Source organism: Austrofundulus limnaeus, unplaced genomic scaffold (genome assembly GCF_001266775.1).
Source record: "Austrofundulus limnaeus strain Quisiro unplaced genomic scaffold, Austrofundulus_limnaeus-1.0 Scaffold73, whole genome shotgun sequence".
In the NCBI taxonomy this organism is placed as follows: Eukaryota; Metazoa; Chordata; class Actinopteri; order Cyprinodontiformes; family Rivulidae; genus Austrofundulus; species Austrofundulus limnaeus.
Window position 1 is genome coordinate 636,781 of NW_013952475.1, and position 26,801 is coordinate 663,581.

Sequence of the window (26,801 nt, forward strand, 5' to 3'; positions counted from 1 at the left end):
TGTGTGTGTGTGTGTGTGTGTGTGTGTGTGTGTGCGTGTGTTAGTGTAGTTTTAAACTAAAGAGTATACCTTCACGGTTCCAGCTAAACGGTACATTTTTCATTTTATTTATGAGATTACATTGTGCATCCTAACAGTGTTTTAAGAAACAGGTTTTTTACTGTGTTCCTGAGCCTGTTGTTTATTTTGAGCTTAAAAAAGGAAACCTTTATAGACAAATATGACTCTAGTCATCACCTGTGTCTTATAGCTGCAACATGCCTAACCACAAGTGATTAAAGTATGTCATTCATTCCTGTATTAAAATGAAATTAAATYAATTCATACTTGTCCATGTAAACTATCAACAGTTTCTGCATGGAAATGATGGTAATAATTATCTTGTGGCCAAGAAGGATTTTTTTCCCCCAATGTCACCGGACAGGCTCCGAACATTTGACTGCCACACCTACTGATCTATTTGTATTAGTGTATTTCAACCCAGTCTTTAGCTTTTAGGTCAAAATTAGTAATAATAAAAAACACCTGATTTGAGTCATTTAATACCTAATTTCTAAACTAACAGCATTCAACCAACGAAAGGAAAAAAAGAATACTTATTTTAGTTTTGCAATATACTGTATGTTGCTGTCAGAACATGCTTGTTGTTATTTCTAACCCAAATCTTAAGCTCCTACTCTTCTTTAACAAAAACTCATACTTCACATTTACTGTATTTCTGTGTCTTGGCTCAGAGCCTTCCATTTTTCTCCCCAACTGCAATCAACAGTGTGATGGGTGAACACAGAAAAACAAACCAGCTTCTAATTACCCGTTTCCAATCTACCGATTTGCAGTCAATGTGCCTGAAAAATAAAACGATTCTTTTTGATAAGCCAAGCCAGTTTCTCCAGAAGCCTTTTTATGAACTTGTGTATTTCCATATAAAAGAGAAGAAGTCTGTCTGCGGGTAAGCAAGGAAAATGGAGGGGGGGTGGGGGGTAGTAGAGAGAAAAACTATGAACCCTGCTTTCTCTTGGATGATTCTCTTGCAGGAAGAGGGGGTGATCAAATGTCGAGCCATTGTTTGGCACTGCTTTAATTAATTCTGCTCGTTATCACCGAGCGCAGAAAAGACCCCGTTGGTTGAGAATGGAAATGGAGCAGTGGTTGTGAAAGAGACGAAGGGGGGGACAACAACAGGGAGGTGAAGAAGAACGAAAAAAAAAAAAACTACACAGATTTTATGCTTGTTAAAAAAACACATTAAAAGCATCTATACATCAACAACAGTGACTGTGCATGTTATTTATGCATGGCGGATTAATGCATAGCCAAGTAGCCTGAGTGAATATTGTGATTAGCATTCAATTAAAAACAAAAAACCCGGAGTGCCAATACAAAACAACATAATTATTTCTCAAATTTTGCAGCATCATACAAAAAATAAATAAATAAACATAATCAAATGCAAATGATGTGTTTGTAAACTGAGGCAAGCGAAGCTAAAACACACAGAAACATTTTATAGATGAATATTTAAAGAAAAGACGCAGTGGATGTTCTAAAAGCATAGAGACTAACTTTCATAGTCAAAATCTGCTTCACTCTGAGGACTGCTCAGACCAGAATCTGTAAAGAACAGTAAACATAAGACACAATGGTTTTAAAAGCTTACAATGCAACTTAAAATGCTATGGTGGGGGCATGTTGATTAAAGGTGATGATGCAAAAGCACAAGGGCAATACCTCCAGCCTCCAGGGTGGCCTTTCTTTTGAGCTGTGAGACCAGTGTGTGACACAGATATGAAAAGAAAGTGAGGCAAACTGTTTTAGAAATGACCAGACCTTCCGTTTTACCCGCCAGTACCAGCCTCGCGAGCAGACTGGTCAGCTTCTGCTGCGCCAACTGAGACCCCACCACCCCTTTTGCCAAATTGCATATCAACGTTCACAGGGATCAGGGATAAGAGAATTGATTTGCTATCTCTGAGCTCTCAGATGGATTCATAGAGAGGACGGAGATAGAAAAGGGAGAGAGAGAGAAAAAAACCAAGCTTATGTTTGCCGGTGAAAACTAACTTTGAATAGTTTCTTTGTCTGCCGCTCGGTTCTGAGGCCCTGGAAATGAAAGGTGTGGAAAAGGGTCCACATTCCTGGCTGACAGCTGTGAAGCATGAGATGATGGGAGTCAGAGCTCAGAGGGAATCTTATCTCCTCCAGGGGGAAAGGTCTTACGAGGCAGCAGCCAGCTGAGGCCGTGTCTAGACCAGCTCGGGTCTACGCAAATGATCAAAGTAAGGAGATCCCTGTGACTATTTTAGCCAAACTTGTGGCAAAGGGAGATCATGGAATGGAATGTGGCCAACTTGCTGAGGCAAAGTAAATAAAAAAATWAAAAAAACACCAGACGCTCCATTTGCTTTCAAAACATCTGCCATGTCCTATTTAGCAACAAGTCATTCTTTCGAGTCGGAAACTAAACTGGCGTACTGGTAACAGTGTTCAGCCTTAGGTGAGTTTACCTCGTGCAGACATCTTCGTGTGTAGACGTCACGCTAGCGGCGTCAAGTGAGAGCAAAAGGATGAAGACACTGAACATCCTCCTCTCCCTAATTGATTTGTGACAATGACTAATTAAGCCTTGCGGGTGGTACTCTGATCCCCTGTCTCCAAACGTCATTCATCACAGCAGGGAGGCGGTAAAGGCATGTCTGATTCTGTTTATGTGGAAGTGTGTGTGTGTGTGTGTGTGTGTGTGTGTGCGCGATTCGACAGAACTGCGAGGAGGAGGACACAGTTGTTATAGCTGCCGCTGTAATCTGGAGAAACACGTAGGTTGATGATACATACAAGTGACTGGCTGGTGTCTGCGGGATGTTCAAATGTGCAATGCTTTCTGCAGGAAAATGTTTGATTTATACAGGCTGAGATGAGAAAGCATTTTTTTACAGAATTGTGGGGGTGTAAAGTGTTGCATGAGATGTTGTAATGATGGGTAAAGAAGAAGAAGAAAAACCAAAATGGAGAAAGAATAAAGTTGGGGGGTGGGGGGGGGGGGCACTGGTAAAAGGTAAACTCCAACAAATTCACTTTACCCGTTGAACAACAGGAAAGTTTTTATTTTTTGCCCAAATAGCGACAGTTGGGATTCTCATGATTAATAGTGTTCCCACACCTTGGTCCACATGAAAATTCAAGGTCTTTCCAGTACCAATTTCCTCAAATTCAAGAACCAYGTGCAATGGCAATTACCTACTGCTACCACAGAATGTTACCAATAAACAGGTTTAATTTCATGTAAATTCAATGACAAACTGAACAACATAGAGGTTGTTGAGTCAGAAACAATGACGCCAGTTTACCATAAAGGGCTCGACACACGGGAGGCGACGTCGCACACTCTCCATTCATTTTCTATGGAACCTGTGCGGTGAGGCGACAATCGCTCACCCTCCTCCAGCTAAGCGACCGGCAAAAATAGTGCATGTGAAATGTCACGCTCGTACACGTAGACGTGCACACGCGAGCTTGCAACGCAACATATGAAAGTTGAAAAATGTTCAACTTTTGTCGCTGTCGCTTAGCGTACAACCAATCAGCAAGGGTTTCATTGACTGACCAATGAGAGGAAAGTATGCTACACACTGCAGTTAGCTAACACTTTCACCAAGGGATTACTAAAAAGCTTTGTGGGAATTTATTGGCACCAGGGTGAAGTTTATGGTAAGTTTTTCCTCATAAAACTGTATCTTGATGTGTGTTTGTTTTTCAATATCATTAGCATCGCAAGATTTCTTTAGTTTACACGTTCGTCATGCACACCCGCCTTCAGAGTCAAGAACCAATCAAATTTCATGAAGACAAACGACCTGAGAGCGCGATTCGCAACGCTGCAATCACTACAGCGTCCCGTGTGTCGGGTTTCACCCTGGCTGCGATGACAGCCGTTAATCGCTGTAGTTTGTCGCTGCTCGTGTGTCGAGCCCTTAATCTTGAGTTATCCACCGCAACAAATGTACGTATTTTTTAAAATTTATTTTATAGATTATTTCTTTAAAAGATGATGAAAATCAGTTGTGTGAATAGAGAATTTCAATCTCCAAATAAACATTCAAGGACTTTCAAGGGCAAGTGTAATTTTTGGCTGTTTTCACAAACTTTCCAGGGCCTTGAAATAATTTTTTAAAATTCACAAACTTTCAAGGATTTCAAGGACCCGTGGGAACCCTGGATTAAGTTSTGGGTTTTTATGCAGATGTCTTAGCATATTTCTTCAAATGATGTTTACCTTTAATAAAACCACTGTTTATTCAAATCATACTATATTTATTGATATGAAGAAAAAGAATGTGAAGTGAAAGTACTTTGGTATATCAGGTGAAAAGTCGGAGTTAAAAGAATGTTAAAGATTAAAGATAAAATTAGAACAAATCCTTGCCATTCAAGGGTTTGGCTGCTCTTTTCTTCTAACTGTGCCAGCCTTTTATAAAACCCCTCCAACTGAGCGCAGTGAAAATGCTCTGACTGATACTCAAGGCTCACACCGATGCTAAGCTACTTTTCCTTAAAGCTAACGCAGAGCAGAAGCTGAGTGTCTAACAACAGAAGTGCAGTTATTAAGCAGCAGGGATATTTTTAATTGGCTCAAAAATAGTGAAACCATTGTAATGAAGGGTGTTAGAATTCATTTTTTGTGGTTTCAATTTCTAGATTTTATTTTAGGCAAAACATGTTCTGAAAAATAAATATACAGTAGCTAAAGTGGGTTTTTGAAGGAGACGTCATGCTTTTTAAATCCTACTTTTTCACATTTAAATCATTCAATTGGTGTCTMCATAAAGTGATCTGGCCTGAATTGGTCTGAYTTGGTCAGAATTCCTCCTTACTGTAACTGCACAAGCCCCTCTTTCACGYCTTTTCTGAGGTGTGTSTCAGATCAACTCCTTTTGAGGCTGTCTCTTTAAATCCAAACRAGGCACTTCACACCCCGCCCCCTCCAGCTTCCAGAGTGGTATATAGTGGGGCAAAAAACTTTCTATTTACATATCAATGACAAGATGTCAGCAACAAAGGACTTGYTCATCCAGCCTTACATGTTGGAGCCAGAGTCGGAGCCAGAAGACARTGAAGACGCTGAAATCGGTTAGTTGGTAAATCTCCATTTCTGGCTCCAGCTGYGCTTTCAGAACCACCCCCAAGGTGGTWTCAAGTGTGTAGAACTGAGTATTGCACGCTTACGATTTCGCCCAAAGAATGAGGGACACACTGACATGGAGACACACACCTGCTTGAGCAGAACCGAACAGAGTGAGACTAGACAGTGGAGACGGGGCTCTAGAGACTCTAAGTACACCACACAATGCAATTAACAGCTAAAAAAGTGGATTTTGCATGATATGTCCCCTTAAAACACAAAACAACATGGAACCAATACCAAAAAGCATTCCCTCAACTCACTGTTTAAGACTAGAACTCACAGTATTTAGGCAGTTTCCACCTTTTTTGTCCCTTTGTGTGATTTAAGGCCTGAAACATTTGAGCAGACTATGTTCAGATGGCTTTATTTTTTCTGATTTATGTATTGCTTCTGTGACTGCCTGCAGTCAGGCTCTGACTTCCTGAATGCCCGCTGTTGCGCACCATTTACTGGCAACTTCACACTCCAGGTTGTCTATCTCAGCTGTGCATACAAAAAGCTTATTTGTTTAATTCCAAGTTTGAAAATGTGGCGATTTTGAGTTCTGTTATTTCACGTCGTTGGTGCATCGAAAGCTTTGACTGGGCACGTCAAAAGGAAGAAAAGGACAAGCCTGAAAAAAATGCTCATTCTGAAAAGAACTTAGATAAATTACCACAGAATATTGTTGTTGAAAAGTACAGCTTGCTTGCTGCGGGGGGATACTTTTGATTTTAATAAAGTATTTGTTGCAATCCAGTGTAATATGAGTTTATTTTTAGCTGTTAATAAAATGTTTTAGGTAATCTGGTTTTAGGGAAATTGTTTAAAATGTGTGTTCCTTAAAAGTTGCCTTTGTTATTACCTTTTCCACTTCGGAGGAAAGAGTTGGAGAAAAAAATAACTGGACAGTGAGAAAGTGGGCAGGGCTTGGTCAGAGATAAACAATAGATTTCCACTGAGTTGTGCTGCTTTATCACTTTGGTCCTATCCACTAATTAACCCTTTGGCACTAAGGAAGATAATGGCACAACTAGACGCTTCGTGCCCCAAGATGTTACATGATGTCATTGCGAGGCAGTCAGATCACTTCCAGGATCTTAAGTACCAACACACACACACGGTGAAGACAGTCTCAAATATTCTGCCCACAGGAAACCCAATCAAAACATATTTTTTCCTTCCCTAGCACCAGGGTTCAATAAGCATATGTTGCCAATGTAGCATATGCTCTGATGCACTGAAGAGCCCTTAGATAGCTGTACTGGGAGCATGCTCGTTGAACAATGCTCTCTATTAGCTGATGGGAATGTTCACAAATGCTCACCGGCCCTCTTAATTGGGCTAAAATGTCCATTCAAATTAAATTCACAGGGTGTGGAGATAACGGTAGCAACCAATTCAGCAAAACGACGGCAGATCGGCCGAACGAGAACCCTTGTCATGTATAAAAGAGAAGCTTCTGAGTGTATTTGTGAATCCTTTGTGAAAAGGAAGGAAAAGATCATTATAAGAGTTTAAAATATTTAAGGGAGCGCACAGGACAGCTTGGACGCAGGGATGGAAAAACACAGGTGGTAAAAGAATGAAACAGTAAGGCCGGTCATTGTATTATCGATGCGACTAACGGGGTTTCAGAAAGCCAAGCGTGATAAAGATGAGGAAGACGGAATGAACATCGACATTTCTGTGTCTCTGTGTGTCTACAGTTCTACTCTCTGATGTAAAGATGTCTGTTTTGCCCGAAGAAACAAACTCAAGGTAGCAAGTCTGAGCTCCCTAAGAAGCTGAGGAGAAATGCTCTATTTTGAAATGCGAGCCTTTTGATGGTGCAGAGGCTGGCTGCGGATGACAGATGGATGGCTGAAAGACAACTAGGCTAGAAAACAGAAAAGGGGGGGAAAAATAAACAGAAACATTGCTGTTTTTTTCTTCTTCCTCTGGTGTATTTCCTCAGTATTTTCCATCTGTTTTGCATGTTTTCTGCAGTAGGTAGGGAACACGCAATTTGAGCAAGAACAAGTTTCTCACATTACAGGTCTGTGTCGCATCCAATTACATTAAGCCAATTATCTTGTCTGAAACATCTACACCTCCAAACATATAGAATGTGTAAAAACTGCTCTATTCTTTACTAGTAAATCAGATCAATACTAAGTCTCCAATATATTTATATTGTTTAGCTAAAGATAACTCACTCGAATCCAACTAGATCAAACAGAATATATGGTTTGAAAACTAGAACGATGATAAGCCCGTGGGGATTTTTGATTAGTAGGTTGTGACTTGTAAATGGGCATCGGAAAGTCAGTTGAAATGCAGCTAAAAAATAAAAATAAAAAAAACAGCCAACTTAAAAAGACATTTAAACTAAATCACAAAACACTTGACAGCCGAGTGACTGACAGAAAAATGAGCCTTCAAAAGATTTGTGGGAGGAAGATATCAGCCGAGCTTTAGCTGTAGAAGCCTAAGAGAATGTGAGCAGGATGTAATGTGCTCAGTTGCAAACACCAGACTTTAGCTTGGATGAACATCAGAAGAGAGGAAAGACAACAGTGGAAGCGTGTAAACCCCGGAGAACAAAAAAGGATTTGTTTCCAGTTTAACAAGAGACCAAATTTCCAACAATTTGTTAGTCATCAATGGTTAATTGTTACACAGGGACACAGAGAATTCATAGATATGGCCTGCAGGCATTTATGGAGGTAAAATGATGTTAAACAAAAAGATCTGAGAGCACTTAATGGGCATAACAAATGCTGTGGTACATACTGTATTTACCTTTGTGTAAACACATTTAAAAGAGTTTTTCCTTACAAGCACAAAACCTTTAATTGTATGCTTTGAGGGAAATCATGGTTCTGCCATGTATCTCTATTTGGTCAAAATACATTATATGTAGCAAATAACCGTCATTTATTTGAGTCCTACTCATAATTTTAGTTTTCTTTTCTTGTTAAGTTCGAAAACAGCTTTTCATTACATTGGATTCCAAAAATGAGGAATTCTTTTCAAAAACCTTATTTATATGCAGGCCGAAAAGTCTCTAAAATACCATTTTAGTCTGTTGAAACTGTAGAGACATCAACAATCATTACAGCCTCCTTATGGTTTATGCATCTTCATAAACTCCACAACTCAGCCCTCTTTTTCAATAAAACTCATAACCTGAGTAAACCTACATAAAGGAAGTGATTGAAGTTGAAGCAATATGCGTTATGAGTTTGTCCTACCTGGAGTTTGGAAGTTGATGCGCCTCATTTCCACAGGATCTGTGGGGTGGTGGGGTGTAATGTCTGCATTGTTTAGCAGACATTTGGTGCGTGGCTCGGACTCTTTTCTTTTGCGGCTGCAGAGCAAAACAAAAGGGGGTGGGGCAGACAACAAAATCAAAATAACTTTTAGCCATGAAARGTAACTGGTGAATATATAATCAGCCTTTTCTCTGAAAAATTGGACCCTTACARGGTAAATAAATATATAGAAATTCAAGGCTCCCCACTGGATTGCATAACTTTCTAAAATACTATTTTTAACTGATGTAGACTWCTTATCCTATTTTGTTGAAATGCACTGATTCTAAGCAAAACTACACCTTACCTGTCTGGTTTGCTGTTTCCATAGAAAGCAATAAGAGCCAAATAAATATAACAAAATGGTAAAAAAAAAAAAAAACACAACACACAAGGAGAAAGGGAGATGGGGAGGCAAGAAGAGATATAAATCAATAAAGAGCAGGTTAAAATTCACAAGGGGTCATTGTTGGGCTCGCAGAAAAAAAAAAACATGCGAGATATGGCTCAGCAGTGTCAGGAGTTGGTGTGTGTATGTGTGTGCGGACGTGTCAATGGGTGAAAATAAGTACGCGTTTGATGGAACGTGGAAGTAAGCGCATGCATCCGTGAGTGTGTGTGTGCGTGTCATTACGTGTGCGCACGAGGGTGCAAATACACAGAGGAAAAGGGTGGGGATGTCAGGGCCAAGGGCAGACCCGGGAAACACTATTCAAGGAGAGGCGGGAGAGTGAGATGAAGAGAAAGAGAATGGAGAAAAAAGAGAGAGATTCAAGGAGAGATGTTACTCTCCCTAACCGCCAAAGATGGAGGTACGGCAAGGTCAGACAGCAAGGGATCATCTGACAGTATCATGCTGTACTCACGCTGCTAACACCAGCCTTTCTGACTCATTTTAGAGAACTCAGGAAGCTCCTCTTGTATGTAGGGACTACCTTTAAACCCAATACTCCATCCTCACTTGGAGTCACTAAAGTTAACACCAACAGCTACTAAAAACTGTAATATTTCAGATGTGGCTTGTGTACATTGGCTAGTAGGTCTAAGTCTTCTCTGGTGTTTTACATAGACCATAAAATGTCCAAAACCTAAGAAATACAAATTAAAAATGTACCACATTTTGGGAAATTTACTTTGCAAAGGCCTAASTTTTCACAGCCCTGTTCATTTCATGTCTTTCATTGTACAAAATGATTGACAGACATCTTGGCTCGCCCCTTTGGTTTGCTGCTGATTGGGGCTAGTTTTGTTCAACCCAAGCTTACAGGCTTTAGCCAATAAAGGTGCGATGTCGAGCAAGATTAACATAAACAGGGTGGATTATTTAATTTCTCACCTGTTTTCCTTAATGTCTTTGGAGAAAAAAACTGAAAGTGAAGAGGTTGGGGGCGGATTTGCAGGATTTCAATTCAGCAAAAAAAAAAAAAAAAAAAAAAGGTGGAAAAAACCAACATTTTTCCGAGACCTGGTTTCAGTGAAAAGACATGCTAAATCTCGATGCTTCTGTTGTTGCAATGCAATAAGCAGTGTTTCATTATATATCTACATATTCTATACCTGTTAGCCCACCTTATAAATATCACCTCCAGCCACCACTGAATATTTTGAAATGTGTTTATTCTGCTCGAATATAATTGATCAAAATTTGAAAGAAAGCTCACAATCAAAGCAACTAATAAATAACCTAAATCACTGTCAAATTGATTATGAAAACAGTGTTTTTTTTTACAATTAATTTGTATTTTTTTAAATAAATGAGGCATTAAATCAGGTATTAATTTTTCTAATTTTGAGCATTGTCTCAGAATCTCATCATCTCCTCTCTCTCTCTCTCATCCAGCTCACTTCCCACAGCCATCTTTTTACCCCGCACAACAAAGCCACATTTACATGCATCARTGTTATTGGGTCCGAGTGCCACGTTGCAATGAATACAAAATATGCCACTGCCTCAGCATGCGTCCCAACATGCAATTATTCCCCAGTAACCAAATTTTCCATTTAAAATCCAAATAACTGGTTCAACATGAAATGTCAAGAGCATCTCGTCATGCTGCTGAATGGGTGGGGGAAATAGAATTTTATAACATGTTCAGCTCAATTCACAAAATACAAACAAATAAAAAAAATGGATTATTGTTTAAGCCTCTGAGGGTCCATGCCTGTAGCAGGTACCAACAATGCAAAGCCACGATTTTAATCCACTGTGTTGCTAAATGACAGGTTCACAGTGACAAGGAAAAGACATGCTGTTAAAGATCTTTCAACAACACAGCTTTTTAATACTGGAGATACATGAAAAATAACAGCTTTGCAAGCCTAGAAGTCACTTCTCAACATTTAAAGTTACTTTTCAAGTTTTATCCTCCACTAGGCTCAAGATCATACAACAAAATCACACAATTCTAGAGTCAACTCACTTTTTCAAAAGGAGAATGGAGATGACGATGCCAATGATGAAGACCACAGCCAAGACAGGGCCAACCACCCATATAAGTCCATCACCAGTTTCTACTGGCAATGGGTCCACAATCTGCTCAGGAGTCATCACTGTGTCGGTATAAGGGCTAGTAGCAAACATTTTCTGGGAAAAAAATGCAGTATGATGAATATAAGCTTGATTTTCAAGAAACAATGAGGCAGATCATTATAAGTGAACAAAAACCGAAATACCAATTAATGTTCAACCAAAGGAAACGAACTGCAATTAGTTCAGCTTAACTGTGTAGAGCTGGGCTGATCCAGAAACTCACCCCCACAGTGGCATTGAGTTCAGCCAGCAGGAAGAAGACATACTCCTGACCAGGTTCAAGAGACTTATTCTCACAGCTGCTGAAACGGTGGTCGGAGCCCACAGTGAAGCTGGGAGGCAGCTGCTTGAAGCAAGCTGTGATGTAGGGATTCCTCTGGTCCAGCTGAGCCAGCTGACGGCGTGAGCGTCTCTTTGGGATCACCTCCCGCAGGAGCTTTTCAAAATCCAAACAGTATTAGTTTCCTTATAAAATGCTTTTTTTCCTTTTTTGTATTCACATTAGTAATTGCAAATCAGTGTCAAATCAATCGGCAGATCCTTTACAAGAACTAGATCAGGAGAACAATTAAGTCTGACCTAGTAAAGGGTTTTGATGCTGTTTTTTTTAACTCTGTCGCATTTGAAAACTCCAAATTAGAATGACATAAAGGAGCAGAAGCTTTCAGTGATGATCAAATGAGAGACAATCATTTCTGTCACTGAGTAATCAAACTCTTCAGTTTTCATTATGAGAACATCTATAAAAAACTGTCATTGCCTGAAACCCCTCAAAACTATTGGCTTTGGCAGGAAAATGTGTTTTCCAATTTTCATATCAAAGATTACTTAATGTTCTGAGTAGGTGATAATGGTGAGCTGCCTAGGATTAAGAGAAATCAAATTATAGATTGAAAAAAGCCTTGCGATATCTTGAATAAAAAAAAAAAAAACAAGCACTCTCATTCAGACAAAGGTAAGCACTAGCAAGAGGGAATCTGTGTAATTCCAAATCCAATAGGAATATCTGCAGCTGATCTGCTGCTAAAGGTGACCCCGAGCTATCGGAAGAGTTAGCGATGACTGCATGATTTTTTTCCTCTGCATGCATTAGGGCTAAATTTGCATAGCTGAAATGCACTTGTGTGTACTCATTATGCTACACTGTATTTACAGTATAACTAACATTCACAACATGGATATGTAAAACAGAAACATTTCAGCACAAACGTGTTTTTTTTGTACAGACCAGTGTTGCCTCTTTTTAAATATACTGCATATAAAGTATGTGACTTCTACAAAATGTGCTGGGTTCACATTATATAAGCAACACTATTGCTTCCAAAACTTACCTCTTCTATGTCCATTTCATCAGGGCTCTTCAAGTTTTTCACTGTTCCTGATGTTGTTTTAAGTGGTACCACTACTACATAGAAGTTCCTGAAAATGCACCAACAAGAAAAAAAATATTTTTAATAATACTGAATATCAGTTTAAGTACTTGCAACAGGCAAACTACAATCAGAATTCTTAAAAAAAATCTACTGCACAGCAGACATTTTACACTACAAGCAGTGATACCTCAAATTAATCATGAAGATTTGAGCATTTTTATATTAAATTTTCTCTATACTCACTTGACATCCTTGTTGTTGATCTGTGGAAAGGACATAGTAAGTATGTTTTCAGGCTCAGCATAAATATCCAGTTTGGGTTTCTTGGCCAAGATAAGTGGTGCCGTCCTGGCCACCACACGGTGCCGTGGCCCACCATCCATGCTTTCTTGACAGGTCACCCTGAACTCGTATGTGGTGTTATGCCTTAGCCCTGTGATGAACACCTTCAACTGTCTAGCATCCACATCCATTTTTTGACGAGTGTACTCAATCTACGGTTCAAACGAACAGAATTCAAAAGAAAATTAAGGTGGTTTGCAGAGAACTGGACAGGTGCAATAAAAAAGCAACTGAGAATGATGCACCAAAATAGGCTTTTCATTTTAAATGTGAATAAACAACATTATAATTAAACTACTTGCAGTTTCAGTGTAAACTAAAATGAATTTGAAGCAACCCTAATTACACAGACAGATGTTTATTTTAAAATAAAACTCATTAAAGTTTTTTTTAACACGCGCCATTTAACACACCGTGCATTTGTATGCAGATCTGTTTTCGGAAAACTTCCAYGCAAGAACTACTGTGGTCTTGGTGACCCACTTCACAGTGAAATTCTTCGGAACGTCTGTTTGAAAGACAATGCAAGAGAAGGGGAAAAAAAAACAAGTGCATTTTAAATTCAAGCAACAAACACTGTAAACAAGAAAATAATAAAGAATTTTGGCTTTGAAATGAAAGCTGTCCTTTTCCTGCAACTTTCCATTGAGTTGAAGAGTATATGCAACAGTGAGCTGTGATTGGCTGTGAGAAAGGTTATGCCGTTGGTTGACACACACAGCACGTAAGACTTATGGACAACAAACCCATGAGGAACAAGGGTACGCCCTTTGGCTAGCCACCATTCGAAGTGCCAACCCGTCTCACTACTGACTTTGAGCCATGACTACTTGATGATTAACATTTAATCTTTGTAGACCCAAAGCCAACTGTTCTGACAAGGTTACAGAGTTGGAGTTGGCACTGCCAACGTGCTGCCACACAGACATTGAGACAGACCCTAAACACTGCATGCCAAAGTCCTGAGCAGTGCAGATGCCATGCCACAAGCTGTCCTGATAAGGAACGAGGAAAGGGAAAAGAAGCTTTAAGGGAGGGAGTGTGGTAGGAACGGAAGAATATCTCAAATCAAACCCGGAAAATTAAACAAAATTCAAAAACAGAAAACAAAATGATTCCAGAATTCCTACGATATTCCAAAACAAAATGTGCTAGAGACTGGAYTTAACAGAGATCCTACCTTGTTTGAAAACTGGGAAGTGAGATGACAAAGTTGTGTGAATGTGCTTACAAGGGCTGCAAGGACTGACTGGAGTGTCTGACCAAAAAAATAAACACTTACCTTAAATTCTATGCTGCTCTCCCCTTTCTCAAAATGACTGACTATAACTTGACTGACTTTCTTTTTACCTGATTTGGGTTAGTGAAGCAACTTTTCCATGGCAAGCAATTTTAAACATCAATCTTTCCTCCTTTTAAGGAAAAGAGGAGGTGGTTGAAGAAGTGGATGGGGTAGTTTTCATTTTTGTGTCGTTGCAGACTGCTTTTAGCCAATTTCCAACCCCCTGCCACTGGGTTGGTAAAGAAACAGACAAGCCCTACCTGCAGGATCAATGGCCACCGTCCGATACTGGATAGGCGGGCTGTAGGGCCCTGGACCTACACTGGTGTGGGCACGTATTTTCACGTCATATGCAGAGTTCGGTTTGAGGCTGCTGAGCACATAGCTGGAGAGATTTGGAGGTATGCGGAGTTCCTGTGGTGCTTCTCTGGTTCCAGCTTCTTTATAGGCCAAAGTGTATTCTGTGATGACCCCATTCCTCTCTGCCAGCACTGGTGGAGACCACGACAGCTGAACTGAGCAGCATGTTACATTGGAGCTCTCGCTAATTTGAGGGTAGCCTCCTGGGTTATTCTCAGGAATAGCGAGTTCTGCCACAGCCTCTTCCCCAAAGCCTCCTCTGCTTTTGGCGGAGATCTTAAAGAGATAAGTGGCGCCCTGATGAATGTTGCCCACAGAATACTTTCGTTCTTGGGGAGCAAATTCCAGTGTGGCCAAGGGGGAGACATCTTTTCGGCCAAACTGGAGCCGGTATCCCTGCAGGTCCATTCCATTTGTCAGGTCTGGAGGATCCCACTGAACAACAGCTGATGCCTTTGTGTCTTGAAGTACTGACAAATAAGGTGGACCAGGAACTGTATGTAGAAAAAGACAAAAAAAAACATTAGTTAATGTTTATTCATGAGGCAGTATCTTTCTTTTGTATTMGGTTTATGTATTAGTTTTGAAGATATTATGAATGTCTTTTGTAACATCTTAAACCTTTTTAAAGGTTTCATCATTGAGATAAAGGGAGTACTAAGTAATTAAGATAAGACCTCAGTGCTCATGCAGCTGTCAAAGCCTTGCAACAGATGAGCATGGACAAGTTGCTCTCAAGAGTCACCTCACTGTAAACACATTCTACAACAAGTTCATTTACAATTACATAGCTATGGTGCCTCCTCCTCAGAGATACAAGGACAAATAACAGACAAATAATAGTAAGGTTGAAGACATTTATATGCAGCATTTACAGTAAGAACTGCAGGAGCCCTTTATGGTCCCTTTAAATTTTTTAAAAAGTAGCCCATTTTTATGTTTGGACCCCCACCAACAAAAAATTAAAAAAGAAATAATAAAAATAAATAAATAAATAAATAAAATAAAGAACGAGAATGAACGGTGTGTTCTTTTTTAACCATCTAATGCAAAACTGTTCAGTGTTTGACTGGTACAATGCATAAGTATTATTAATGATTACATATACATGCACCAAGGTAATCCATCATTCAACCTATAAAAAGAAAAACATGAGAGCTGTCCATAAAAAACAACTGCTGCAAATGTTAGCATTAAAAAATCTAAAACACAAAAAATGAAGAATAGACCAAAGCTTGGAAATGTCAAATTAAGGTGAGATCAATCCAAGTCCTTGCTGTGATCATCTTAAAATGTGATTTTTACTTTGTTGTAATGTTGAAATAACATGAAATTCACTGTGTCCCAGGATAAGAGGAACTAAGGGTTTAACAAAAAGAAAAGAAAAAGCTTTTTGTTCTTGTGTTCATGTTAAAATAGGATGATTTCCTTCAAATGTGTTCTGATAAGAACAGTTAGAGAAAATAAGATTATAGAAGAATGCTTTGCTTTTGGTTTTACATACAATCATTGATAAACGAGTGAAAAATGATTTTAACACATGAAGTGAATCTGTTTGATGYTTTGCTTTACTCTGTAACAATACATTGCTGAATGTTACTCTGATTTAAAATAAAATTACCTTATGTTAATGTGACTAGGGAAAGAAGTTTTAAAGGCTGTAGGAGTGATACAAATTGATTTGTTTAAGCTCTTGGTGTGAAGAAACAGGAACTTCTGAGTGCAGAAAATGAGGAACTTCTACAACTCCTCCAGATGTTAAGTGACCATCTGAACCTGTCAGTGATGGAAGAAACCATTGAAGGAGGAAGTCCAGGGAAACCTCTGACTTACTCCGTCAGGTGATATGCATCCTGAACCAATATGAGCTTCTTAAAGCAGTTTGATACCAAGAACAGTAGTTGTTCCACTTGATTGAGTGTATAAAATGATGAAGAAGATAGAGGAAGAAGGATTTTTCTTTGACATTCCCTGCAGATCTCTGAAGAGGACACAGGAGAGAACCCCCACTTCGTCACAAGCCAAAGGGGTTGTGGAGCAAGATTGTGAAGACTATTCAGAAGAAAACTAAAGAAGAAACTCAGGTGACTGGAAGAGAAAATTCAGAGGATCTGAAAAGAATATCCAAAACAAGTAAGGAGGAAATCTCAGAAGAAAAACTGAAGTGAATCCCAGAGGAATGCATTCAACAGCTTCGGGAAGCTCCCTTTCTTTTGTTTCTTTTGTTCTCTTTTTGTTTGGACTAGACTTTAATGAAACATTTGTTTAAATGTCAAAACTGACTGGACTTTATACAGTATGTTAGATGTCTGGAGTAATCCTAGATATTTGGACAACAATATTTGGGGGCTCGTCCGGGACTGTTCATTTTCTTGTTGCTGAAAGGCGGGTCTCTCCCCACCATTCAGCATTTGGTGGGGGATGTGCGAAGTGTTCCTTGTCATCAATTGTTGGGTGTTTTTATCTTTGATCTTTTTAACTTTGAGGTCTGGCACATAAAATGTAATGATAACGTTTTATTTGACACCTTATCCTGTTTCTTCTGCTGCTCTGAAACAAGGTGTCTATATATTATGTGTCCAGAGTAATCCTAGACACTTGGACCGTGACACTGGTCAAATGTTTAACATACACCTCCTACTGGCATTCCAGGAAGCTAGAATTATAGATGTTTGCTTTCTGTTAAGTTTACCACTTAGACAACATGAATAAATATTTGAAAACTGAGCACTTCTCTCTACCCCAACCTGTTTGCATCTTATATAAAACACATCTGATTTAGTGCATTTTTCTGAATAATGCACTTAAAGAATGTAGAATACTRTGTATGAGTTTGTGTGCAAAAAATAAAGGTCCTGGTTAGTAGTCTATCCTACATATCAGCTGAAATAGCTGCACATAGAATTATTTGGCTTGTTGCCCAGTGTGAACTTAAAGTAATTTGGAGAAGCTAACATTAGTCTGAGGCAACAGCTCTCTCTCTCTCTCTCTCTCTCTCTCTCTCTCTCTCTCTCTCTCTATGGAATAATATTAGTTTGTATTATGTGTGAGTGGAACACACGCACGCACGCACGCACGCACACACACACACACTTTACAGTTCATTCCTCTTCCCTTATTAGTCATTTCTGTGTGCTAATGGTCTTCTTTCTGAAGACTGGTGCTAGAAGAAGATAGGAGTGGGTGGGTGGGTGGATGGGGCTTGTCAGCTGAGGTTTTGCCCATACGGGAAGGGCGGGAGTGCTGCATACTGTGTGAAATGAATCTTTGTAATACTCCTTAGCTACATACTACAGCTCAGCTTGGTGTCATTTAAAAACCCACTCTACCATCATGCTCACTGTTAATCAAGGAAATGGAATCAGAGATAATGATCCTGTTATGATTCCACCAGTGTGTTTCCCATTCTCCCTTTCTGTGCTTCACTTCCAAACTCAACAGGCATGTATTCTTCACAGCCTCTGTAGMCCCCGGACAGTTTTATTATTTGTGCATTCAAACCTGTGGCCAAATGCATTTTAGGGGAGAGGGATAAGGGGCACTGAGCCAGCAGATTGGTGTTGAGAAGGCAGGTGAAACAAGGAATTGTTCAGGCGGTGTGTACGTGTGTGGTGCTACAAGGATGATGAGAAGGACAGCAAGGGCACGGTGAGGGGAAGAAAAATGAGTGAATGAGGAATGATGAAGGTGACAAGGGACAGAGAGCAATCAGCTGCAAAGAGGGTCCAACAGGGATATGAGGAGGCTGAAATATTTGTGTGTTACCAAGAGTGATTCTGGGGTTTCTAGACACCTTGATTGTCCCTCCCTTCTACTCCCCCGACACACACTCTCCTATTCTTTCTCATTTCCTCCCTTCTTTCCTTATACTCTGCCCAGCCCATTACCCCTTTTCCAAACCTTCTCCCCCATCCCTTTATCTACGTCCATTTCAGGGCCAAACATGGTTCAATCCCTTTCTGTGGGACTCCTGGCACGTTTCCCATCAGGCAGCAGTTTTAATAGCTTGCTGTTGACACTCACTCAGCCCAACTTAGGAATAGGCAATCAGGTTCTCTTTTCATAACCCTTTCATCTGTGCTCAACTCACCCAAACTAATGTATATACGTGGAAAAAACATGACAGTTCAATCACGTCACCATGTATCTAAGATTCTTTGCTTTGAGGGGAAAAAAATTCCCAAATTTTGAGCTCTGATTACAGATGGGATGTGACTCAAAACTTTTCTTTTAAATCAATGTGTGCTACAGGTGTTTGGGAAATAGTAATCTATAGGAAAGGAAAGGAAATACAAAAGGTGTTTTCAAATTCATCAAGGACTTTTGCATTGGAACAACTTTTAGGGTCAACACAAATTTGCCCTCTCAGCCGTAACAAAATAAAAGAAACTAAGTATACATTTTACAAACAAAAGATGATCTTTTGAACTAGCTTAACATTTCTTCAGTGTTTTTTTAACAGCTGTCCCCTCTCCATTAGCAATAAAAGCAAATCTGAAGCAAGTGCACACATCCACACACAACGGCAGAAGAGAAAATTGATTATGTAACATTATTTTCTGAGTCTAGTATATCGGTTTAGGCTAAATCTGAAAATATGCCAATTTAGAGTTTTGCCAGCTCAAATAAGCAAAAAAGCTGGTAAATATCATAGTTTAAACCTATTAATCATTTGAAGTTCCTTTACACAGTTTGAACCTGTTTCGTTTGCAATGATGTGCATCAATTGTCTGCCAAAACAAACAGAAAAACACATTTGTGGATATTTAGATTTTTATTTACTCATATAGGAGCTTTTTTATTTTACTTCATTTTTTTCTATTAAACTCTTTTAAATACAAAAAACAAAAAACAAAAAAAAAACAGCAATGGAAACCAGATTATTGATTGCTTCTTGTAGTCATTTGGTACACGTTTTTATGCACAGACACGGCAGCAGAGAGCTTTCAGATGTAAACATTGTCAACATTTATTTTGGTACCCTCGAAAAACAACTAAAAAAACTAAAAAAACTCCCCATCGACCACAGTTAAGTTTATCCTACAAAGAAAAAAGTTTGGAAAGCATAAATAACAGAAAGCCACTTTTCAAACCATGCTTTCAGTTAGTAAACACAGACAGTTCCAGTCACAGAACAAATGTTTTCATGTGACTCAGAAGTAAGTGTTTTTCATTTATCCTCAGGAACACCACAGTACATTGTTTCAAAACAGAAAACTCCAGATATTTTCAGATGCACTAAATTACCAGAAAACTTGCTGTGATGTATAAAAGATGAAAAGACTTCTACCGATGTGAACAGACTTTTTGGTGGCACAAAACCCTCTCTCTCTCTCTCTCTCTCTCTCTCTCTCTCTCTCTCTCTCTCTCTCTCGTCGATATCTTTCACAACTTTATACTTTCTAAAAAGGACAACTTTGATGTAATCATTTAGGAAACTATTGTGCCTTTTAGGTATATCCTTGGCTATATAACAAAAAATATATTTAGTAATTGCTTAACTTATATGTGATAATGTTGATTAGATTACTTTAGTATAAAATGGTGGAATATCCTGTTAAAACAAATATTATACAGAAATTTGGCAAGATTAGGTGTGGTAGAACTAGAATAAGCAACTCATTTTTTGAACAAGACTTTTAAGCAAACCAAACTGTTGAATAATGTAATTCATTAATTAGATCATGCCATAATAAAAAAATAAAATAACAATAAAAGTCCTTAGAAATCTTGGAATCAGTCGTGTACTTTTTTTTTTCAAAAAACTCTTTTGTTCACAGCTTTACAGCGATCTCAAAACATTTATTTTATTTCATGAAAAGTAGAAACACAGTCCTCCCCTTGTTCACCATGACTGTTTGGCACCACAAAAAGGAGAAGTGGGTAAAAGAAAATGGGTGGATAGATGGATTGAAGCACAGACATCTTTAATAGGCCACTCTAACATTGCTTTCAAGATGAAGGAATAAAATGAGTTTACTTCCAAGTAAGGCTTCTCTTTCTATTTTACTTTCAAGCTCTTGTCCTTTTCTGTTTATCTCTTGGCCCCTGGCATAAACCATTTCTTTACACTTCAGTAATAATCATAAAAAAGGAGGTTTTCTCATCGAGAGACAAGCAGAAAACCTTAGCCTGGCATATCACGCAGGTGGTCCCACAGGGAGATGAAGAGTGGCAGTGCTCACTCAGGTCCTTTTCTTCACACAACACGTTTTCAAACCTGTGACACACACACCTGTCAGGATCTGGGAATTGTTTTTCCTTCTCTGTGTGTGTTCAGCGGTCTGTGCAATGCCACAGCACAGGTCTGTAAATGTCTCTTGTATTTTTGCTTTTGTAGACACCATGAGTAACAGTAGGTGTGTGCAAATTAGCTCTATGACTAAAGACAAGTGGCACATGTGCTCCAGTGAAATGCTCCTTCCTCCTTTGGCCTTGAATTCATCAAAAAACAAAAGAAAACAAAAACCTCACTGTTTAGATTATATTCCTGCTAACAGCACAGGAGGTCTTTTCAAACTGTGTACACCAGCGGTTACAAAGGCACAAAATCAAAACTGCACGGCTTCGCAGAGCAGAGGCATTTGTCTTGAATATTTTTCAACTACAGCTGAAATCAAAGACCCAACAGGGGTTTTCATGCTGTCAGAATCTGCCTAAAAAGATCTGAAACTACATTAAAGATGCTCTTGATCCTTTAAAATCTGTGGAGTCGCGTCTGAACATGACTGAAATAAGCCAAGATCCACTTAGCCTCAGATGTCTCAGATAACATGCTGAAGTTGAATAGACTGCTAACTCAATGTTATGCATTTTCCAAAGCAAAGATCAAAAAAAAAAAAAACATGCCCTAAATTAAAGCACTTAATCAGCGTGCTTAAAATGTCAGGATTGATTGCAGATGTTTATGTCTGCTTTTTCATACTTTTTCAAACAGCTTAAATCAGTAAACTATTGATCCTAATGAAGGTCATTTTAATACTTTTTTTTCTCAAATGTAAAATTGGTCCTTAAAAAACAGACAAAAATACCTTTATAGTCAAATCAGGGATAGACTGCATTTATCAGTGCAAACAGAGGTTCTTTGATCAAATCAATAAACAACTTATCTCTGCACCGACCTGCCCCTTTGGTCACCACCAGTTTGGGTTTGCTTCGAGTTCCATCCCCCTTGGTGGTGTACGCTGCCACGGTGATGGAGTAAGTAGTGTCTGGCTTGAGTCCTTCAATGACCATTTCCTACGGGAGACAGAGAAAGAGAGAGAGAGAAAAAAAAGAAAAAAGGAAAATGTCAAAATGTGTTCTGAATTTTTCATGAATTGACCTCACTTTGTGCGGCTCACACTGCCTCGCACAGAATGTTAATCCAAGCATCTCTCAGTCCTTTTTATTAATTTTCCACGAAGCGGGCGTTTAATGTATTGTTTCTCCCCATGTAATGGGAGACCATTCCATTACTTAAGTCCTTAGAGCTGCCAAAGTGGAGCTGGGACGTTGTGTATGTAAATGCAGCGCAGCTCTTCCTTATTCCTTTAGCAATAACCCAATCAACAACTTAACTTTGATAAATGCACGCTGAATACTTCCTGGCCTTCTTGCTTGATTTTTTTTACCTTTAGCCATTAAGTTTCCGCGAGTCCTCTTCAAAGAGAGGCTTCCGATCAATTCTAATGAATCTTTCAAGGGAGAGGGTTTTCAACGAATACAAAATGAGGTTTTTAACAGGCTTGTTGGCAGAGGAATGGGGGAAGTCAATAAAGGTAAATAAGCTATAAGTAACGTCTAACATGTCACAAAGTATTCTTGGAAAGTTTCAAATCTGTCTTTAAAACTTCAGAAATTTGATTTAGATATTAAGGATCGAAACAAGATAATGTGTAAACTAGGGTCTGTGGTGCTAAGTAATATTAAGGCACCGTACAATAAAAACATATATACACAAAAACAAGTCAAAGAACTAAAAGTGAAAAAAAGATCACAAGACAGAAGTTTCAGAACACAAGATACACAAGATTCCAAGCAGTGGCCAGTGGATATTGCATCAGAAATTGTTTCATACAAGCTAACTGACAACAGAAGTTTGTCCTTTTTTTCCATAATGTGAAGGTGGACTTACCAAAGAGCTAAAGTGAAGCCCCTAAGCCCCTTTGTTATAAAAGTCTAATGAATATAGATTGGAAGGGTTATGTCAGCTGTGAATATAACCACATTGATGCAATAGCCACTGTTTTAGGCACACAAAGCACTCGGGTGAAAATTCATACTCACGTATTCGGCTGTATCGTCCGTTTCCCACTAACCCCACCCCGCCAAAGTGGAGAGTGCAAGAGAGAAAGAAAGGGAGAGAAAGAGTGACATTTCTTTTTAAAGAAAGAGAAAAATGAAAGGGAAGAAATGGGACTGTGAGAGGCAAGGGGAGGGGCACGAGAGGTTTTGCCAGCAGGGGGTGGGTAGCAGAAATAGGCTGCTAGTTTTTGGGAGGACAGGAGTAAAAAAATAATAATTGCAAAAAGATTTAAAAGAAAAACAGCTAATGCAAGATGGAAAGTTATATAGAGCTGTCAGTGAAACCTAGAGCATTTCAATAAAACRTAAAGTGAATAATGACATTAAGATGTAACTTTAACGGGCTTCGAAAACAACAAATAAAACTATTATTGACTGTTTTGCATTATTAGACTATTTAATTTAGGATATTCATCCTAGCACAAACTTATTCTTGTGGCACTTTGTTTATATATAAATGTGTTCACAAAGTTTTCTACTCATTTTTCCTTAATATGCTGTATGTAGAATGGCCAACACTTGTCCTAGTGTTGTTTATCCTATTGGTTCCAGGTGATTATTTCCATCTGAATGATTTCTTCTGGGCAGAAATGTTTCAATTTCCCAGGATTCTTTTAGAACCATGTTGGCAGAGGTTATATAGAACGAGGAGAAAACTGGTATTCATTAAAGATCTGTTAGCTGAGGCAGATCAATGGTGAAACGTTTATTTTTGCATCTTTTTCTCCTCAACTGTCAAGCAAGAGTATCCAAATCAACATTTTTTTTGAGTCGCTACATTTGAGACCTACATAAGCAACTATTTCATGGCCAATGCTGCAATAAAGTTGGCATTCATAATAAAAGCTGTAGAGGTAGAGGAAGGAAGACGATGATGGAGGCTTTGATTATAGTTCTTGTTGTAGGCAGAGGTGGAAGAATATTACAGCATCATGAAATGAAATCCAAGAGGAAATAGRACCTATATTGCTCTTAACACTCCAGTGACAAAACTTGCRAAKTTGTACTTTATTCTGCAGTCAATTTCCTCAGTTTTCTGATTATTGATGGGGAACCTGAGAGATGGACATACCTGGGCATCAGCCAGCATCACATCCTTAATGAGGGGCAGGCCCCGAGACTCGCCGTTTTCCACACGCACATAGTGAACCTGGTAGCCACGGATCTGACCATTTTGCTTGCCTGGTGTCACCGAACGCCACATCACCTTAAGCGCTGTGGAGTTCAGGACTTCCACCTCAACCCGCCTCGGTGAYGCTCCAGGAACTGCAGAAAGGGAGAAAAAGAAAAACATCCAGATCCAAAAATCGAATAAAATGATGCATACAACACCTTCATAATCTCTTTAAAGGAGACCAATTATGGGTCCTAGAAATTTTTATGGTATGTCTGTGGGCTATCCAGACCATGTTCATTCAATTTAATGCACAAAATAATTCTCAGATAATAAAATTTCCCATTTTCTAGTTCTGCGTGCTCTGACTTCCATTCAGAAGAGCTGTTTATGTTAATGAGCTCTGTTGGTAACGCCCTCCAAAAATCCGTTGTACAATCAGAGGCAGAGTCGTGGTCGCAGATTTATTTTCTCTCCCTCCTCTGCTCAGCACTCACTCTGCATGCTGTTACCAGAGCAGGGAGCAGCAGCGGTCAAAATACCTCAGAAACTCGAACAAATAGGCTTTAACAAGGCTTTAATAAGCTAAACAATAGAGGTACATGAGAAAACGTGTTCATAACGAACGAAAATAAATAATGAAATTGTGTCCGTGCCAGTCTCAAGCCCTTGTCTCCCACTCTCTGGTCCAACACTCTACCCATTGCCCTATTGGAGGCTTGTTGTGAAATGAGCTGCGCATTGCATAATAACAACCACGAGGCTTTTTATACTGAGAAGGTGGAGTCTCACCCAGGTGGGTTGTCGTACGGCTTGTGACATCACAAAATATAGGAAGTATAAAACTTGTCATTAATATACATTAAAAATACATTTACTTACAGTAAATATGCCCCTGGGTGCATTTTTTTGGTCCTAGTACTATTTTTTAAAGAAGTACATACCCTAAGTTGAGTTTAAAAAAAACCTTTAAAAAGTGAATTTTGCATAATAGGTCCCCTTTAACTCCCTCAAACACATGCTTCACCCTTACAGTGAGTGATACTAGTGTCTGTTAATCCAGGTACTGAAAAAGTTAGGCTCATCTCATCCTGAGGTTGGTGCACAAATAGGCGRTGGTTTGTAGCAGCGAGCGTTTAGGCAGCTCCACGTGGCTACCACAGGAGATTCAAGGATTTCTCAAACATGCATGAACGAGTCAGAGCAACACTCTGGGTATGTTTTTGATGAGGAACTGACATTTTAGCATGATATAAAGCTCAAAAAAGTCGACTTTGCATGATAACCCCACCCCTAAAATGTTGTGGTAATGGATGTAAAAAAAAAAACAACTATATATACAATATATGAATATAATGCAAATGTGCTGTAACATGCTTTATTTTCTCATTAATATTCTGTGGTCAAATTCAGCTGTTTCATGTTTTAGCTTCTGTCAAATGCCCAGCAGCTTTTTGTGCTAAACTGTGGGACACGAACACTACACTAAAATAAATAAATAAATAAATAAATAAATAAATAAATAAATAAATATAAAAAAGGTGCAACAAGTGTCGGGCAGTGTGCAGAATCAAAAATACTCAAGCGCACTGTGGTTTCTATTTTGTTTCCAAAAACAGTAAATTTCACTTGTTTTCCTAATTTAACAGCTTGGCTTATACCAAATAACAGCCAGCGGCGCTGTCATTTGTTTTAATAGCCTGAGTGGCACGCTCAAAGGCACTGCAGCAGTAATTACTAACAACAGTGAGACTAATGTTCATTTCGTTTTATCATTGGGTTTTTTTTCTCCTACAATTTTGTACATGGATGCATTTGTCTTTTATTTTCAGCCATTATGACAGCAAATACGTGAAGAGATGTAGCCTTGCAGCACACAACAATGATAAATGCTAAAGGCTCTCAGCTGAGCAATGAACACTATTCAGCCTGCAGACAGATGTGTGATATCTGTTGTGGTAGCTATTAAAATTGACATTTGGTTAGTTATGTTTAAAAGGCATATGCTTGATTTCCCAAACGCGTTATCTGCACTTTTTTTGAATGGTTCCGTTCTCATGCTGCATGTATCTGTGCAGTGTGCAGACCCATGCACAGGAGAGTCTATAACATATAAGGCTATATTTATGGCTAAATTGCCCTTTGGTGAGCTTTTCTGTCTTTTTTTAAAGATGTGTCTCATTTAAGGTTTACAAAATAAATAATATACCAAACATAAATTGGCCTGGCTGTCATCGGTGAGCTAATGTCACCTAATGACCTTTCACCTAAGCTTATCTGTGAAGCGCCTGAGGTCGCTTCTCATGTCTGTTGTGCTCATTATGTCGCTGACAGCTGGGATACTAAAAACAGTCACCCTCAGCGACAGCAAGGTTATCATTTGTTTAATTTTAGATAAAAGGAAACCTAATTGCTGTTAAGAGACGAGAATAATGCCGTTTCCTTTGGTGTATATTGCAAGGCCAAGTTTTCTTTTCTTTTTTTTAATTTGCACCTTGCTTTTGTGTCAGCTATTAGGAAAATACTTTTGCCCAACACATAAAAAGAGCTACAGCAGGGGTGGGCAATCCTGGTCCTGGAGGGCCGCAGCTCTGCGTGTTTTACTTGTTTCTCTGCTCCAACACACCTGATTCAGTCACTGAATGACCTCTTCCAAGTTCAGCTGTATGGAGGACCAAAACTGACAATTAGTGTTAAAAGCAGAAACATATAAATGAACCACTAAATAAATAAATAAATAAATGTGTTTAAAATGCACCAAATAAATTAAAGAAGAACTTTACCTCAAGTTTTATAATTGTGTGAATGCCATTAGGCATTCACACTATTGTTTTCGTGTTTCTCTTTATTGTGTGAATGCCATTAGGCATTCACACTATTGTTTTTGTTTTTCTCTTTATTATTGGGTGAATGCCTTTAGGCATTCAACCTATTGCTTTTATGTTTCTCTTTATTGTGTGAATGCCATTAGGCATTCACACTATTGTTTTTGTTTTTCTCTTTATTATTGGGTGAATGCCTTTAGGCATTCAACCTATTGTTTTTATGTTTCTCTTTATT

The 26,801-nt window shown here is 38.9% G+C and overlaps 1 protein-coding gene across 1 annotated transcript in view; it reads right to left on the reverse strand.

The window, feature by feature from the left end:
- The window catches only part of ptprsa (protein tyrosine phosphatase receptor type Sa), a gene marked incomplete at its 5' end in the record, with an annotated part of 143,769 nt that overhangs the window by 38,714 nt on the left and 78,254 nt on the right, over positions 1-26,801 (reverse strand). Inside the window, 12 exon segments of the mRNA XM_014010777.1 lie at positions 1,564-1,611; positions 8,395-8,510; positions 8,762-8,773; positions 10,875-11,038; positions 11,208-11,420; positions 12,316-12,403; positions 12,601-12,851; positions 13,113-13,207; positions 14,242-14,835; positions 21,463-21,580; positions 22,610-22,636; positions 23,700-23,893. Of these exon segments, the coding sequence (XP_013866231.1) occupies positions 1,564-1,611; positions 8,395-8,510; positions 8,762-8,773; positions 10,875-11,038; positions 11,208-11,420; positions 12,316-12,403; positions 12,601-12,851; positions 13,113-13,207; positions 14,242-14,835; positions 21,463-21,580; positions 22,610-22,636; positions 23,700-23,893 (1,920 nt within the window).